The sequence below is a fragment of the Sturnus vulgaris genome, chromosome 21 (genome assembly GCF_052056855.1).
Source record: "Sturnus vulgaris isolate bStuVul1 chromosome 21, bStuVul1.hap1, whole genome shotgun sequence".
Classification (NCBI taxonomy): domain Eukaryota; kingdom Metazoa; phylum Chordata; class Aves; order Passeriformes; family Sturnidae; genus Sturnus; species Sturnus vulgaris.
Window position 1 is genome coordinate 4,226,531 of NC_142263.1, and position 14,504 is coordinate 4,241,034.

Sequence of the window (14,504 nt, forward strand, 5' to 3'; positions counted from 1 at the left end):
CCCTCTGCTTCAGCTGGGACAGGGGTGCAACAGGACCACAATGAAGCTGCCTGGGGGTTTTCTGAGTGCCTTCCCCTCCCCATGACCCCCCGTGCTACAACCCTCCCCTTCTGGCAGCCCATCCCTGTCTCCACAGGGAAGGCTCCCTGCAAGCACTGATAACAGTAATCCACCGCCCAGCCCGGCAAAGTGCTGCTCTTTCCCTGCATCGACTTAGGGAAATTATAGACTCCCCAGTCCCGCGAACGCAGCCTGTTTTATATTCTGCCTCCGCAGCTCTGCCGGGGAGCGCGGCAGCTTAGCTCTCCTCTTCATATTTTCCAAGCTATTATTTCCTTCCTCACTCTCTCTGCCGGGGCCATAAATATGCATCGGCTGGCTCGGTGGCTGGGGGAGAGCGGGAGCTATTTTTTCCCTACGTTACATGTTTTAATTACTTCACACACAGTTAAATCTATTTTTCCAATTCAACAAAGCCCTTGCTGTTGTTCTGCCCCTTCCCTGGCCCTGGGAGGAGATGGTTTCTCCTCCATCTCCTTGTGTAAATTGATGGGAGTGGGATCCATCCTCGCATCGTCCCCTGGTGGGTGTTGGGGTGAGGGTGGGTGAGAGGTCCGTGGCGGGGTCTGGGGGGTTTGGGGTGACCCTGTTGCTCGGCAGAGCCTGGCCACACGGCTGAAGGAGAACATGGAGAAGCTGACGGAGGAGCGGGATCAGCGCGCAGCCGCTGAGAACCGGGAGAAGGAGCAGAACAAGCGGCTGCAGCGGCAGCTCCGTGATGTCAAGGAGGAGATGGGCGAGCTGGCCAAGAAGGAGGCAGAAGCCAGCCGCAAGAAGCACGAGCTGGTGAGGCACCCGTGATAGGGCCAGGCAGGGAACAAGGCGGGGTGTTCCCTGAGGAACCTGGCTCATCCCACTCCCTCCCTGCAGGAGATGGATCTGGAGAGCCTGGAAGCCGCCAACCAGAGCCTGCAGTCAGACCTGAAGCTGGCCTTCAAGCGCATCGGGGACCTGCAGGCTGCCATCGAGGATGAGATGGAGAGTGACAGCAATGAGGACCTCATCAACAGGTGAGAGCACCTGGGCCTGGCTCCCACGCGTCCCTCGGGGTCACCACTTCCCTCGCCACTTCAGAAATGCCACAGGGACCCCTTGGCTCTGCCTGGCCCTGGCAGGATGCCGTCTGTGCATCCATCCATGCATCGTGCACACGTGCATCTGCCCATGCACTCGTGTCTGTCCATCCATGCATCGGGCACCCGTGCACACAGGCATCAGTCCATGCATCTGTGCATCCATCCCTCCGTCCACCCGCAGCCCCCATGAGCTTCAACCACTTGTGGAGGTGCCTGGAATGCATCCAGGATCCTGCCAGCTGGCTGGAAACAGCCCAGGGAGCCCCAGGAGCCAGGGCAGCACAAGCTGGCAGGAGGTTTGGGATGCTGGGATCCAGCCCAGCCCAGGATAGAATTATAGAATCATACAATTGTTTAGGTTGGGAAAGACCTCTGAGATAATCGACTCCAGCCATTAGCTCAGCACTACCATGTTAGCACTAAATCGTGTCCCCAAGTGCCACATCTACACATTTTTTTGATGTTTCCAGGGAATGACTCTACCACTTCCCTGCACAGCATGTTAAAATGCCTGACCACCCTTTTGGTGAAGAAATTTTCCCTAATATCCAATGTAAACCTCCCATGGCACAACTTGCAGGCATGTCCTCTTGTTTTATCATCTGTTCCTTGGGAACAAACCTCCAGTTGGCTACAACCTCCTTTCAGGAAGTTGTAGACCATGAAAAAGTCCTCCCTCATCCTCCTTTTCTCCAGGCTGAGTGCCCCAAGCTCCCTCAGTTGTTCCTCATCAGATTTGTGCTCCAGACCCTTCCCCAGCTCTGTTGCCTTTCTTTGGATATGCTCCAGCATCCAACCTGGGATGCTGGCATCCAGCTGGGTGCAACCCACTCCAGGGGCACAGGGAAGCCTCACCTCCCTCCCCTGACCCTTCCCCATGATTTAATTTGCCCACATCTGTTTCCCACCCACTTAATTTTTTTTTTTTTAATTTTCCTTTCATTTGATTTATTTTCTGTTGTGTTTCTCCCCCCTCCAACCCTGCCCCTTCCAACCCCTCCCAGTTTGCAGGACATGGTGGCAAAGTATCAGAAAAGAAAGAGTAAAATGTGAGGAGCATCTCTTTCCTTCCTCCCCTCCCTTAACCCCCACCTCACCCCCAGGGGCCGGGGTCCTGCATGCCACTGGCCCAACTCTGCATGCCCTAACAGCACCCGTGGCACGGCACATAACCACATCCCAGCATGGGGATGGGATGAGCCCCTGGGGTGGGCTGGGGGGTGATACTCTGCAGTGGCTGATGACAAATGTGCCAGCATGAGGCAGCAATGGAGCCCTGCTGCCACTAATTAATACCTCCATCCATGGTCGCTCCCACGACCTGGGTCCTGCTTAACTAACGGCACGTTTGCCTGGACATAAACTGTGTTTGATGTGGAGCTTAATTCCATTGGTCAGAAAACCTTAGCTGCCCCCAGAGCTTGTTTTTGGGGCTTGTTGGAGGATTTTTTTGTGTCATTCTGTGGTTTTTTTGTTGGTGTTTTTTTTTTTTCCCCCAAGCCCAGCGTTGCCTGGATGTATTGCAGGGGAGGGAGATGCGCAGAATGGAGAGAGGATTGTTGCTCTGAATTTAAAAAGAGAAGAATTCATATACAGGGTCTATCCCAGCCTGTCCCTTGTGCTGTTTGCCTGCATTCCCAGGCAGGGAATAAGCCAAAAACCAGGAGGATAAAAGGCCGTTTAAGATCCTGTGATACATCCTATCCCTTCCTTGGAGTGGCCTGGTGGGAGCAGGTGGCAAGAGGGGACCACACTGCTTCAATTTCTGTATAGATCCCGACGGTGCTGCCATAACCCTAATGAAAGCAGTAAGCGGTGAGGTATTAAGAGAGATTTATTCAGGGATGCTTTTAACGTGGAGGAATGGATTTTGCAATGCAGACAGCACCTTCTTTCTAAAGGCAATCAATATGGTTACGAACGGCCGTTATAAATTAGATGGTTTAAGCCAGATAGGACTTTTTTTACGCTGGGACGTAAATCAGGGGCTCTCGGGCACGGCAGGGCTGTAAATCTGCTCACTGTGCTCCCGCGCCCGCCGTGCCGGAGTCGTTTCTGTTCCGCCTGCTAAACTCCTGTTTACTCGGGGCCATCAGCATTGCTCTTCCTCGCTGTAATTCTGCACTCGACGGCGGCCTATAAAACGAACCCACTTATTTCCTTCCCAGTCCTGGAGCTGGAGATCTCCTGTGTCTCTGGAGCTGTGCCCTGCCTGCTGCCCCGAAGCCAGGCCTTGCTGTCTCCAGCTCTGGAGCTGTGCAGTGACAGGGAGAGGTTGGGCAGAGGTGCAGGAGCCCTTTGGGCAGCCACAGAGGTGGTTTGGGAGAGCATCAGGAAGCTGCTGACTTGCAGATTGAACTATGTGTGTGCAGATTGTGTCCCAGAGATGGAGCAGAACCACAGGATAGAGTTTCAGCCATGCCAGGGTACACAGGCAGTGGGTACTGGAGGGGTTCAGTGCATCGCAGTGCACTTCCATCTCTCCAGCACTCAAAAACTCAACTGCCCCTTGCTGACCTCTTGCTTTCTTCCACCCTGACCCGCTCCTCTGGCAGCGATGGTGACTCAGATGTGGACTCAGAGCTGGAGGAGCGCGTGGATGGGGTGAAGTCTTGGCTCTCCAAGAACAAAGGCTCCTCCAAAGCGCTCTCGGATGACGGCAGCCTGAAGGGCGGCAGGTGGGTGCAGGGCTGGGCTTGGGACTGGTGGGCTAAGGACAGGCTGAGATGTGCTGGGACAGGGACAGGGCTGGGTGGGTGCCCGTGGAATGTGGCATTTGGTGCTGTGTTCCCACCTGGTGCTTGTGTGGATGGCCAGGGAAGGGTTAATGCTGGTGAGCGGCTCATTCTTCATTGGGGACACATGTCCCCCCACCCAGGGGAACTCCCTGGTCCCCCTTTCCTCATCCCACCCTGGAGGCATATGGGGCATCCTCAGCTCCCACTCCATCTGCCTCCCCAGGGGATGTGGTGCTGGGCTTTAGCTCTGTGCAGCATTCCATCACTCCAGGATTGATTCCCTGCTCCATCCTGCCCTCCTCTGCAGCCCCTCCCCACACCTCTCAGAAAATGCTGGCAGAGGTGGGGGGCATGCCCAGGTGCACCCACGGCATGTGTGCCCCAGCCCCACTCCCCTTTCCCTTGGAAAACGCGTGCCTGCTGAGCGCAGATTGCTTTTATCCAAACCCAATTTCCTAGCAGGGTTCCAGGAGTCCCTGGGGACTCCCTCCCTCTGCCGAGCAGGGGGGAAAGATCTGAGCTGGTTTCTGTTAATTGGTTTAATTTATTCAGCGGTGCAGATGTAAAACATTTTGTTATTGGAGATAATTCCACCTTTTCTGAAGTCGGGAATCAAACACAGCAGCTCCAGGTAGCCGACAATGAAATAAATTGAAGGCAACACTTTAAAGGGGAATCAAAGTGCTGGGCTAGAACAATTCCCCCATTTACATGACATTTTTCCACGATGCCATTTCCCGCTGACGCAAATTGCCGAGGCCGCCTCTCCGGCCCCCCCTTCGCCCACTCATCTCCGTGTCTCTCTTGTCTCCCCGGTGCGTGCGGGGCCGCGGTGCCGCGGTGCAGGTCAGCCCCGCCGGACGGCCCCGAGCCCGAGGAGAGGCCGGTGTCGGTGTTGAGCTCCCTCAGCTACAGGAAGCGGCCGGGCCTCAAGGATTCCATAGGCGGCCGCGGGGATGAGCAGACGCTGTTCAGCGCCCTGGGCGAGCGGCCGCCTTCCCCCGAGCGCCCTCCGCGCAGGGCGGCCCGCGGCGGCGAGCCCCAGGACCGGGCGGCTGTCATCGCCCGCGCCTTCGCCGACGCCAGCGGCCGGGCTCGCCAAGGGCTGGACAAGCGGTGGTCCCTCTCGGCCACCGACGTAGAGAAAGCCTCTGTCGCCTCCGCCCCTGTGAGCCGCGTCTCCTCCGCCTCCTGGCGCGGGCTGGAGGATGGCGATGATGGGGACGAGGGGTGCTCGGTGCTGAGCTTTGCCCTCTCCAGCCCCGGCAGCTTGCGGAGCCGGCGCGGGGGCCCCGAGGGCCGCCCTGAATCGCGGCTCTCCCTGGCCCGCAGCCGCCTGGATGAGGCGGACGAGGGGTCCCGCGGGCAGCCCCTCTTGGGGCGCAGCTTCTCTGTGCCCCCACGGCCCCGCAGCGCAGCCTCCGAGGAGGAGGAGGGTCCTGGGGACGCCCGTCCCGTGCGGCACCGCTCCTACCTCGACCCCGACCTGGAAGCCGCCATCCAAGAGGTGCTGAGCTACCGCCCGCTGCGGGCCAGGGGCTACTCCAGCCCCGACGCCGACTCGGGGGATGACGGCCGGAGTGTCCGGAGTGTCCGGAGTGTCCGGAGTGCGGCCCCCCTGGGCGCTGCTGACCGCCCCTCTGGCAGCCTGCGCCGCTCCGCATCCGCCCTCGACTTCTCCCGGCACACCTGCCGGTGCCGCAGCAGCTCGGGCTCCTCCGAGGAAGAAGAGGAGCAGAAGAAGAAGAGTTCCAAAAAGCGTGCCAAGAAAAGCAAGAAGAAATCCAAGAAGAAGAAGAAGAAGCAACAGTCATCATCCGAGTCCAGTTCCTCCTCCGAATCCTCCTCCGGCTCCTCCAGCTCCTACCGCAGCACCTCCAGTGTCAAGAAGGGCCCGCGGGGGACGGGGAGCGAGGAGCCGACACGTCCTGCCCGGGGCAAGAAGGAGGAGAAGCAGCGGAAGAAGCAGGTGGACAACCTGATGATGAAGTACCTGTACCGTCCCGAGAGCGACTGAGGCAGGAGGTGGGAGTGGTGTGTGCCGTGCAGCATGAACCTCCCCGTGTGCCACTAACCGCTCGCCCTAACCCTCTCCTGGCTCCGGAGTTCTCCTGCGCCGGCATGGGGCACCCTGGCATGGGGTGCCTGCAGCAGCCCTGTTTTGGGGTGCTGCGGGACATCCCCAGTGCATCTCCATCCGTGGGGAAATCTCGGCATGGCCGCAGCGGGAGCGGCAGCTGCCCGTGCTGCCAGGACGCAGCGTGTTCGGGATTAGCAGCTGCGGGACACCAGGAAGTGCTAATCCCTTCCTGGGTCCCCATCCATCGGCCAGGACACATCTGGATTTATTCCTTCAGGAAATTTTTAAGGGTTTGATGGGCAGCACAGTCCCCAGGAGCAGAGGGGAGTGGGATGGGTACTAACACGCACCCACTGCAGTGTGTGAGCATGGAGGAAGGCAGAACCCATGGTTGGGGGACCCAGGTTGGGCTGCTAGAGCTCAGAGCTGTCCTGCTGGAGTTCAGAGTTGCCTTGTGCTCTATTGAGTGCCTGTGATGGGAATTCGGGGTGTGAATGGCGTCAGCTTTCGGGACTCTGGAGCTCAGCATGCTGTTTGATGCAGAGAGGGTGTGTTTAGGCTCCCTGGCAGTGATTTCAGAGCAGGCTTCATCCTTTCTGATGGCTTGAATAGGAGAATAGCTGGAGGAAGGGAAAGAAGCCTTTTGGAAATGTGGTTGCCTTGGGCTACCTGTCCCAGAGGAAGGGAAGGCATTCTGGGGTACTGGGGAGCAACACCTCCAGCCCTGGGCTCGAGTACAACCGGGACCCTCAGTCAGGGTGCCTGGGAGCACTGCTGGCACCCAGAGCCACGAGCCTTTTGCTGGGCAGGCTCAGCTCTCACTGCAGAGCAGAGGGCTCAGCTCAGCGCAGCAAGGAGTTGTTTGCAGTGAGGCATGTCCCAAATATCTCGGAAAGGATAAAAAAGGAGGCAATCAAGGCTCCATCCAGCTGGCTGCCAGCGTGCTGGCTCACTGCAGCTCTCTGCAGCCGGAGGGGAGTTGTGCTCAGCAGCCAAGCCATGCTGGGGACATGGAGCCCTTTGTCACCCCCCGTAACCCCGCTCTCTCCCACAGCCCCACGAGCTCCCGGCACACCTTCACCTACGACAGATGGGACGATGAGCAGGACGCCGGGGACAGCACACGTCGCTCCTCCCGCAGCTCCCCCAGTGCCAGCGAGGCGGAGAGCCGGGCTGCCGAGACCCCCGCCTAGCCCCCCAGCACCACTTCCCACCGCCCCGGGAACACTCAGCTCCAGGGGGGCAGCCGGTATTTCTTCTGCACGGGGTGGGGGGGACACACGCAGCGGCCCCCCGGCTCCAGCCATGGGAGGAGCAGCCCGGCCGGCTCGCTGGCTGCACCCCCACCCTCCCACCTCCTGTCTGTCCTTGGCGGCAGAGTCGGCTGCTCTGGCACCCGGGATTTATTCCTCAGTGCCTGTTGGCTCCTTGTTTTATAACTTAAACTCCCCCCTTCGGCACCCTGCCGTCCTCTTACACCCCTTTTAGTTGAGCCAAAGACGTCTCTCGCTGGCCGGGCCCTGGGGAGCAGCCGCCCAGCAGCCAGGAAGGGGGACATGGGGAGAGGGTCCCACGTGTCCAGCTGGGTTTTTGTGACCCCCCCATCTCTCCACCTCTGCCTGGCTGTTTTGCACTAGCCCAGCTGTGCATCTTCCCCCACCCCCTTTACTTTCAGTATGAAAATAAACGTCATTTCTGGCTGGTGATACTGGCTGCTGCCTGCTCCATGTGCCTGGGGCATCCCCCCGTTTTGGGGGGGTGTTTGCATGGTGGAAGGGTCTGATGGAATGCATCCAGCCCCGGCAAGGAAGCCGGGCTTCATGGAAAGCCCAAGTCTGGCCTCTTCCCTGAGCCTGCTGCACCCATGGGTGCTGGAGGGCGGGGCGGGGGGGAGGGAAGCCCTTGTGGGTGCCAGTGCTGAATCATTTATCAATCTTCATAAATATGCAGATGAGCAGCGGGACAGAGCCTCTGCCTGCTGGCGTTAAATAATTAACGCGGAGGAGATGATGATGTGCATTGCTGGCTGCCTGCACGGCTCAGCCTCAGCCCTGGCCGTGTGCCGTGTGCTGTGCCCTGCACCTGGCCCCAGGGACACCCTGCACGTTGGGGACCCCCCTCACTCCTTGGCAGGTTGTTTCCCTTTCCCCACCATCTCTTGGAAGTGCACAGGCCAAGCTCGGTGCTCGCTGCCATAAAGCCACGCTGCGCTAATGCGCTTTCATTAAGTGGGAGCGATCTAATGATAATAAAATGGCACATTTAACATTAAAACATTTAACTTGACTCCTAAGCGAGTGTGTCTCTCCGCACTGCTTCAGCTCCATCTTCATGAGGCTGACAAAGCTTCTTAATTTGTTCCCCAGGAGTGGGTTCTTGGTAGAGGTGGCTTGGCACTGCATGGCACGGGGGATGCTGGGATGCTGGAATGTGGGGAGGCAGAGTACCAGGATGCAGGGATGTGGGGAAGCAAGGATGCAGAAATGCTGGGATGGTGGAATATGGGGCGATGGGGATGCAGGGTATCTGGAGGTGTGGGGTTGGAGGAGTGCAGCATGCTGGGAGTCCCCAGGGTGCAGGGAGATGGAGATTCTTGAGGATGGAGGTGTACTGGATGTGAGGACAATGGGATGCAAGGACACAGCTGCAGGCCATTGCAATGCCATGGGGGCGTATCTGGAGGCCCACACCTAAAGTGCAGCCCCAAGCACTCCAGGGAAACGAGTGATGGTGAAGTGGGCCATGTTGTAGGATGGCTCCTCACCCAGGCTCAGCTCACACAGCAACTTCCCCACCACTGGCGCCAGCTTGAACCCATGGCCTGTGGGAAGGAGAGGGAAGGTGGGGACACAACCATCCCTGTGATCCCAGGCAGCTCTGGGGTTCTGGTTTGAGGGGGTGGCTGCCCTCACCTACCTGAGAAGCCGGCCCCAATGACGATGTTGCTGAACTTGGGATGCCGGTCCAGGATGAAATCTTCATCTGGAGTATTCTGGGGAGCCAAGGTGTGAAGGTGAGGAGACAGGGTGGGGTCCACCTTGGGGTGGGGGAAGGCTCGGGATACTGGATGCCTGGATCTGTGCCCTGGGCAGGGTCTCACCGTGTAGAGGCAGGTCTCTATCACTGCTGGCTGGGTCTCCAGCCCGGGCAGATAGCTGCTGATGAAACTGCTCAGGATAGCAATGTCAGGACGAGGGGCACTTGAGGGGGCCTGATCCCGCTTCTCTGGGTCAGTGGGGCTGCCATGATGGTGGCACACCTGGAGGATAACTGGTCAGGGCGGGCTGGTTAGGGAATCCCCCGACCTTCAGCTGTGCCCTGCTCACCTTCATCAGACCTGGGTACTCAATGGAGGGCAGCCCGTAGATGCCATGGGGGGCTTGGCTCAGCCCCAGGGTCAAGAAGCAGGGACTGACACTGCTCAAACTGGCGCTCCCAGGTTGCTTCTCCCTCCAGTAGCAGACATCGATGCGCAGGGGCTGGAATCACTGCATTAGCTCTGGCCGTGATTGTGCCACACCCCTGAGCCACCAACCCTTACCTGCAGCGGCAGGCGCAGACCCAGCTGTTCCACAAAGGCACCAGTCCAGGCTCCGGCCGTGATGATGAGCCGGGGGGCTTTGTACACCCCAGCAGTGGTGGTGACAGTGACCGTGGCCCCAGGTTCAATGCGCAGCACTTTCTCCCCATCCCGTAGGGTGCCCCCGTGGCGGCAAAAAACCTCCTGGGTGGGGAGGGTGACAGGAGGCAGCTGTGGGGATAGAGCCAGGGGACCCCCATCCCGTTCCAAATCATCCCATGCCATCCCAAAGTATTCCATCGCCCCTGCAGCACCTACCTGCACTGTCCGCAGTGCCCGGTCAGCAAAGAGCACCCCGGCAGTTCTGTCCAACACGGCCACCTGGCCGGCTTGCAGCCGGAAGCCAGGGAATTGCTGGGCCAGCGCCGCGGCGTCCAGGACCTCATCAACACCCAGGCTCCTCCTGCAGGCCTCCAGCTCCGGCTCTCCCGGTGGCCCCAGCACCAGCAGTCCCGTCTGCCTGCATCCCACCGGTCACGTCAGCTCGCCCTGCTCCCCCTCCCTGCACGGACCCCCCGCTTGCTTTGCCCCTGGGGGAAACTGAGGCACGATGACACCAGTGATGCTTGGGATGTGCTACACCCTGGTGCTGGGGCACCGCACAGTGGGATGCTGGTGACAAGGGCAGAGTGAGATGTATGGGGAGGGTCCGGGCACTGACATCACACTCTCCCCACTAAATACAGCAAGCGCCATCAGCCCTGACCCTGGCACCCGAGGATCATTTTATGCTCACTTCCTTAATGACATTTCCTTCATGGAGCCCCATAAATTACCAGGAACTGGCACCTGCCTGCCAAGGAAGCTGCATCTCACCCAAAGGTCACCGCCCCCAGTCCCGCGGGGAGGGGACAGTGCCCGGCGGTGGCTGCGTCCCTGTCCCCATCACCTGTACAGGGTGGTGCCGGTCTCGGCCTCCAGCTGCTGCCAGAGGCGGAAGCTCTCGGGCATCATGCGGGAGTAGTATTCCTGGGGATAGGCGCTGCGGATGATGCGGCTCTGCCCATGCGAGCTGCCCCGAGAGTGGGGCAGGAGGAACTGTGGGGCAGAGAGGACATGGGGGTGACCACAGACACCGCCACCCTCAACCCCATCAGCCTCATGTGCACCAGCGCCGTGCGGCAGAGGGCAGAGGACACAGCCTGTCCTGTCAGCGACGGCACCGGGAAACAGCAGGAAACGGGAGCCCTGGTGATGGGGACAGGGGGTCCTGGTGCTGGGGACAGGGGGTCCTGGCGCTGGGGACTGCAGTGCCAGCAGCGGCTCTGCTCCGTGCCCCGGTGGAAGGCAGCCAGGTCTGCAGGCACCCGGCCCAGCCTGTTGGGAAGGGGAGCATTGGCAGAATGGGGTCACCATACCTGCTCCAGCAGAAGAGTATTCTTGTGGCGCTGGGCCAGGTGGTAGGCAGTGAAAGAGCCCTGGATGCCAGCCCCAATGACAATGACATCGTAGGTGGATTTCTGGGGCTGTTTTGGGGCAGCCATGTCCGTCCTGTCCCTGCTTCTGTCTGTGCGGCTGCTGGAGGTGAGCCAAGGGGAGGAACGGGGCAGAGTCCAGCCAAGCCGAGTGGGTGGTGGAGCCTTGGCCACCTTCCAGCTCTGTGGGGACACAGGGGCACATCCTTCCTACCCTTTGGAGCTGGCCAGGCACAAACATTCTCATTCCCCCACCAACACCTGGTGCCACCAGGGCAGGCGGCATCAGAGTGAATGGATGGCATCTATGTGAAGGAAAACTATTTCCAGTAAATATCCCCCTTTCCACTGATCGCTGCTGGTTGCAGCTGTGGTGGGACACAGGGCTTCCATTCGTGTATCAATGGGAAACCCCCCCTTGCTTCCAGGCAAACAGGGTTTGGTTTTTTTTTCCCTCCAGCACAATTTATTACAGCCATAAACCATTTTGTTGCCATCTTTTGTTGTCTTTTTTTAACGGGAGATAGGGGTGATTTAGGGCTCACCAGAGCTGTCAGAATGCAGCATGGTAGATTTTGCAAATCTATAAAATTTTGGGGTATGACTGGGTTTTGGGGACAATACCTTGGAGCGGGGGATAACACAGGCAGCGGCTGCCAGTTTTGCCCGCTGCTGCCACTGCCCTTTGCTGCCTGACAGCTAATTAGGGGAATTAATTTACTCTGGCTTCTGTGGTGTAAAAGGCATTATTTACCGGTTAATTGTCTTTATTACAAAATGTTAAATATCATTATTTATTTTGCCACTTGTGTCTGGTGATGAATGAAGCACTGGGGAGCACTGGATGCTCCCACCAGGTCACAGGGACACCCCAACATCGTGCAAAGGCAGAACTGGCAGCTCACAGCGATGGGGAGGTGAGAGGAGGAGGATGGGCAGCACGGGCAGAGGCTGGGGTGCCCCCCAGACCCCTCATCCACCCCTCTGCCCATGACCACTGCTGCAATGAGTGCATTCCAGTCTCAGCATCACCACGATGCCCAGGGCTCTGCATCGCAAAGGGCCCCGTTAAATCAGCACATCCTCGCTCGCCTTTGATGTTACAAATAATTCAGCAATTTCCCTGGGTTTCAGCTGACTTTTTTCGCTTTGAATAGCCCCTCTACTTGCTCTTCCTTTTTTGCTGGAAAGATGAAGAATAATTAATTATCCGTGAAACGTTAAATGGTAAAAATGAACTCCTCTCCCGTTAGCAGTGTGGTAATAGAATGGATGGAAAAGCCTCGTTTGTGAGGTTACAGAGACGGTGAGACCTTTGGTGGGATGCAAATCACCATCCCTAGGGTTCTGTGAGACCCCTCAAGCCATTGCTTTTGTTCTGCAGGTGACTCCAACCAGGGCTGAACCCAGGCATCAGGGAGGTCCGCATCCCCAAAGCCCAAAAAGAAGCTGCAAGACCTCAATTTTCCCTAGGGTGAATTTTTGGGAGGGTCTGCCCAGCCCTGTGCCAAGGTCTCCATCATCCCTGCCATGCCCTCTCCACCTGGGTTTATACTGACTGGAGGCAATGCTTGTGGCAGCAAGAAATCCATTTCCCTAAGCAGCCGGCGTGGGTCAGGAGAGCTCAGTAAAAATGAAATATTCCCTGTGTGGGCTGGGTGTATGGATGGGAAAACTCAGGGCTGGCAATGGCATGGGGAGGGGGAAATGGAGGCTTGGAAAGCTGCCTGGCAGAGGCTGTGGGAGCTGCCCCAGCCCAAGTCCACATGGCACATGGGGGAAATAGGGAACGAGGAACTTTGGCCAAGGCTGGGCAAGGATCAGATGCAATTTGATGGGTGCTAGACTCTGCACCCACTGTACCCTTTTTGTCCCCTGTACACTGGGACAGAAGTTTCCCAAAATCCCATCATCCATCTGTGCCAGACTAATTTTTCACCAAGCACAAACCTACATTTAAAAAAGAATTAGGGAGCAATGCTGCTCCCCAGGGAGCCGAGACAAACACGAAATCCTTCTCTCCCAGCCACAACATGTTGGCTCCACACACGCTCGCCCCCATTTTCCTCCTCAGACCTCTCCATTCCCAATCCTTTGATGGCACCTGCAAAGAATTGTTTGTTTTCTGTCAAAAGCAACAGCGGCTGAAGGCAGCCCCTCATTAGCAGTCCAGGTACGTGTCTGGGGAAGCATCAGGCAGATTAAAATTATTTGAATATCATAATATTAGAAACTTCAATTTGGCCTCAAAATGCTCATCTTCTGAGCCCTACCAGGGCTTTGCTGCATTAAACATTGATGGTGCTACCGGCGGATCAAAGTTTTGGGTTTAGAGCTGAAAGTGCTTTGCGGGAGAGCCGGCAGCACCCCCGGGACGAGAAGGATCCCGGCATCGCTCCCAGCCCCGCTCCCACCACAGCCACGGGGCTGGTGGCACAACAGATAGAGCCACGGGGCTGGTGGCACACAGCCCATGACGTGGGACTGGCTGCTGCTCTGCTCTTGGCTCCCCATGCCAAGCCATGCCATTCTCCATGGCAGGAATGATGCATGTCGGCAAAGCAGGACCTGGGATTAAAATTAAACCCCCACCGGAGCTGGCTGCGTGGGCTGTGTGTGCAGCGGGGCTGGCCGGGCTGCGGGGGATCCGGCGAGGCGAAGCCATCTGGGCTTTTGGAGGGATGGGGAGGGGGTTATTAAACAAAGAGATTTTTTTTAATATATTTTTAACACCCGCAAGAGCCGTCCATCAGCCAACATGGAGCTGCTCGGTGCCGGTGCCAACACCATCTGCCCACTGCAGGGCTGGCTGCCCTCCGGGACCCCGAGGCAAGGGGCTGGGGAGGGGCTGTTGGACCCCCACCACAAAGAATACCGGCCCCTCTCTGTGCTGTTCCGGGACCAGGTGTCTCTGCTTGGGGGATGATGAGCCCAGCCCTAATTTGAGTTATTTAGAGATGGGGAAGAGGAGAGTGGAGGGGCTGTGGTGAGGGTTCTGGAGGGTGGGGAGATAGGATATGGTGAGATGGGCATCGAGCACCTTTCCCACAGCCCTCGGTGGCTGCCACCCCGAAGGGTTGCTGGGATTCGGAGCGGAAGGGGGGGGGTTAGGCGGTCCCCCTCCCCCAGCCTTCATCTCCAGCTTTAGCGGGCGCTGTGCTCGAAGAGTTACGGCGTGGGGGTGGGGTAGCAGGGAGGAGCCCCCCCTCCCAGCCTGAGGGATTGGAGGGCGCCTCGCTCGGAGAATTACGGCGAGGGGTGGGTGGGGGGAGCCCCCCCCCCCCCCCCCCACTCTTTCGTCCCTGGAATTAGCGAGCGCCTCACTTGGAGCATTACGGCCGCCCCGCCACCCTGTTCCTGGGATTGGCGAGCGCCGCGCTCGGAGCATTACGGCGGGGGGGGTGGGGGTGGGATTTGAGGGGGACACGGGCAGAGCCCCCCCCCCTCCCCAAATCCCCAGCACTGGGTGTGCGCCTGGCTCGGAGCATTACGGCGGGGGGGGGCTGAGGGAGAGGCGGGGAGAGCCCCCCCCCGATCCTTGGATTGGTGTGCGCC

The 14,504-nt window shown here is 58.5% G+C and overlaps 2 protein-coding genes across 10 annotated transcripts in view; one reads left to right on the forward strand and one right to left on the reverse strand.

Moving 5' to 3' along the window:
• MYO18A (myosin XVIIIA) overlaps positions 1–7,660 on the forward strand; it is a 36,717-nt gene extending 29,057 nt beyond the window's left edge. For 4 of the 8 annotated variants that reach the window (XM_088177214.1, XM_088177215.1, XM_088177217.1 and 1 more), the window contains 5 exons: positions 661–846; positions 931–1,070; positions 2,141–2,185; positions 3,692–3,814; positions 7,009–7,660. In XM_088177214.1, the coding sequence (XP_088033340.1) occupies positions 661–846; positions 931–1,070; positions 2,141–2,185; positions 3,692–3,814; positions 7,009–7,147 (633 nt within the window). In that variant the 3' untranslated portion in view covers positions 7,148–7,660. The other 4 variants (XM_088177216.1, XM_088177218.1, XM_014876559.2 and 1 more) reach the window with 2 other exon arrangements.
• Positions 7,661–8,197: 537 nt separating this feature from the next.
• PIPOX (pipecolic acid and sarcosine oxidase) lies at positions 8,198–13,372 on the reverse strand. Of its 2 annotated transcripts, XM_014876421.2 has the most exons (8): positions 10,893–13,372; positions 10,424–10,572; positions 9,793–9,994; positions 9,496–9,678; positions 9,281–9,433; positions 9,055–9,213; positions 8,871–8,946; positions 8,198–8,775 (listed from the first exon to the last, which is right to left on the reverse strand). In XM_014876421.2, exons 1-8 carry the CDS (start codon positions 11,016–11,018, stop codon positions 8,645–8,647), a joined length of 1,179 nt encoding a protein of 392 aa, XP_014731907.2. In that variant the 5' UTR covers positions 11,019–13,372; the 3' UTR covers positions 8,198–8,644. The 2 variants fall into 2 exon arrangements, with proteins under 2 accessions (XP_014731907.2, XP_088033348.1); XM_088177222.1 differs by lacking the exon at positions 10,424–10,572 and having other exon boundaries at positions 10,893–11,020.
• Between the last annotated feature and the right edge of the window lie 1,132 nt (positions 13,373–14,504).

What these genes read in the sequence shown, in the direction of transcription:
- PIPOX (XM_014876421.2), bottom strand. Translation starts at nt 11,018, where the DNA reads ATGGCTGCCCCAAAACAGCCCCAGAAATCCACCTACGATGTCATTGTC. An exon ending in ATACTCTTCTGCTGGAGCAG is followed by an intron (nt 10,573 to 10,892) that starts GTATGGTGACCC and finishes TCTGCCCCACAG; the next exon opens with TTCCTCCTGCCCCACTCTCG. An exon ending in CATTGGGGCCGGCTTCTCAG is followed by an intron (nt 8,776 to 8,870) that starts GTAGGTGAGGGC and finishes TCCTTCCCACAG; the next exon opens with GCCATGGGTTCAAGCTGGCG.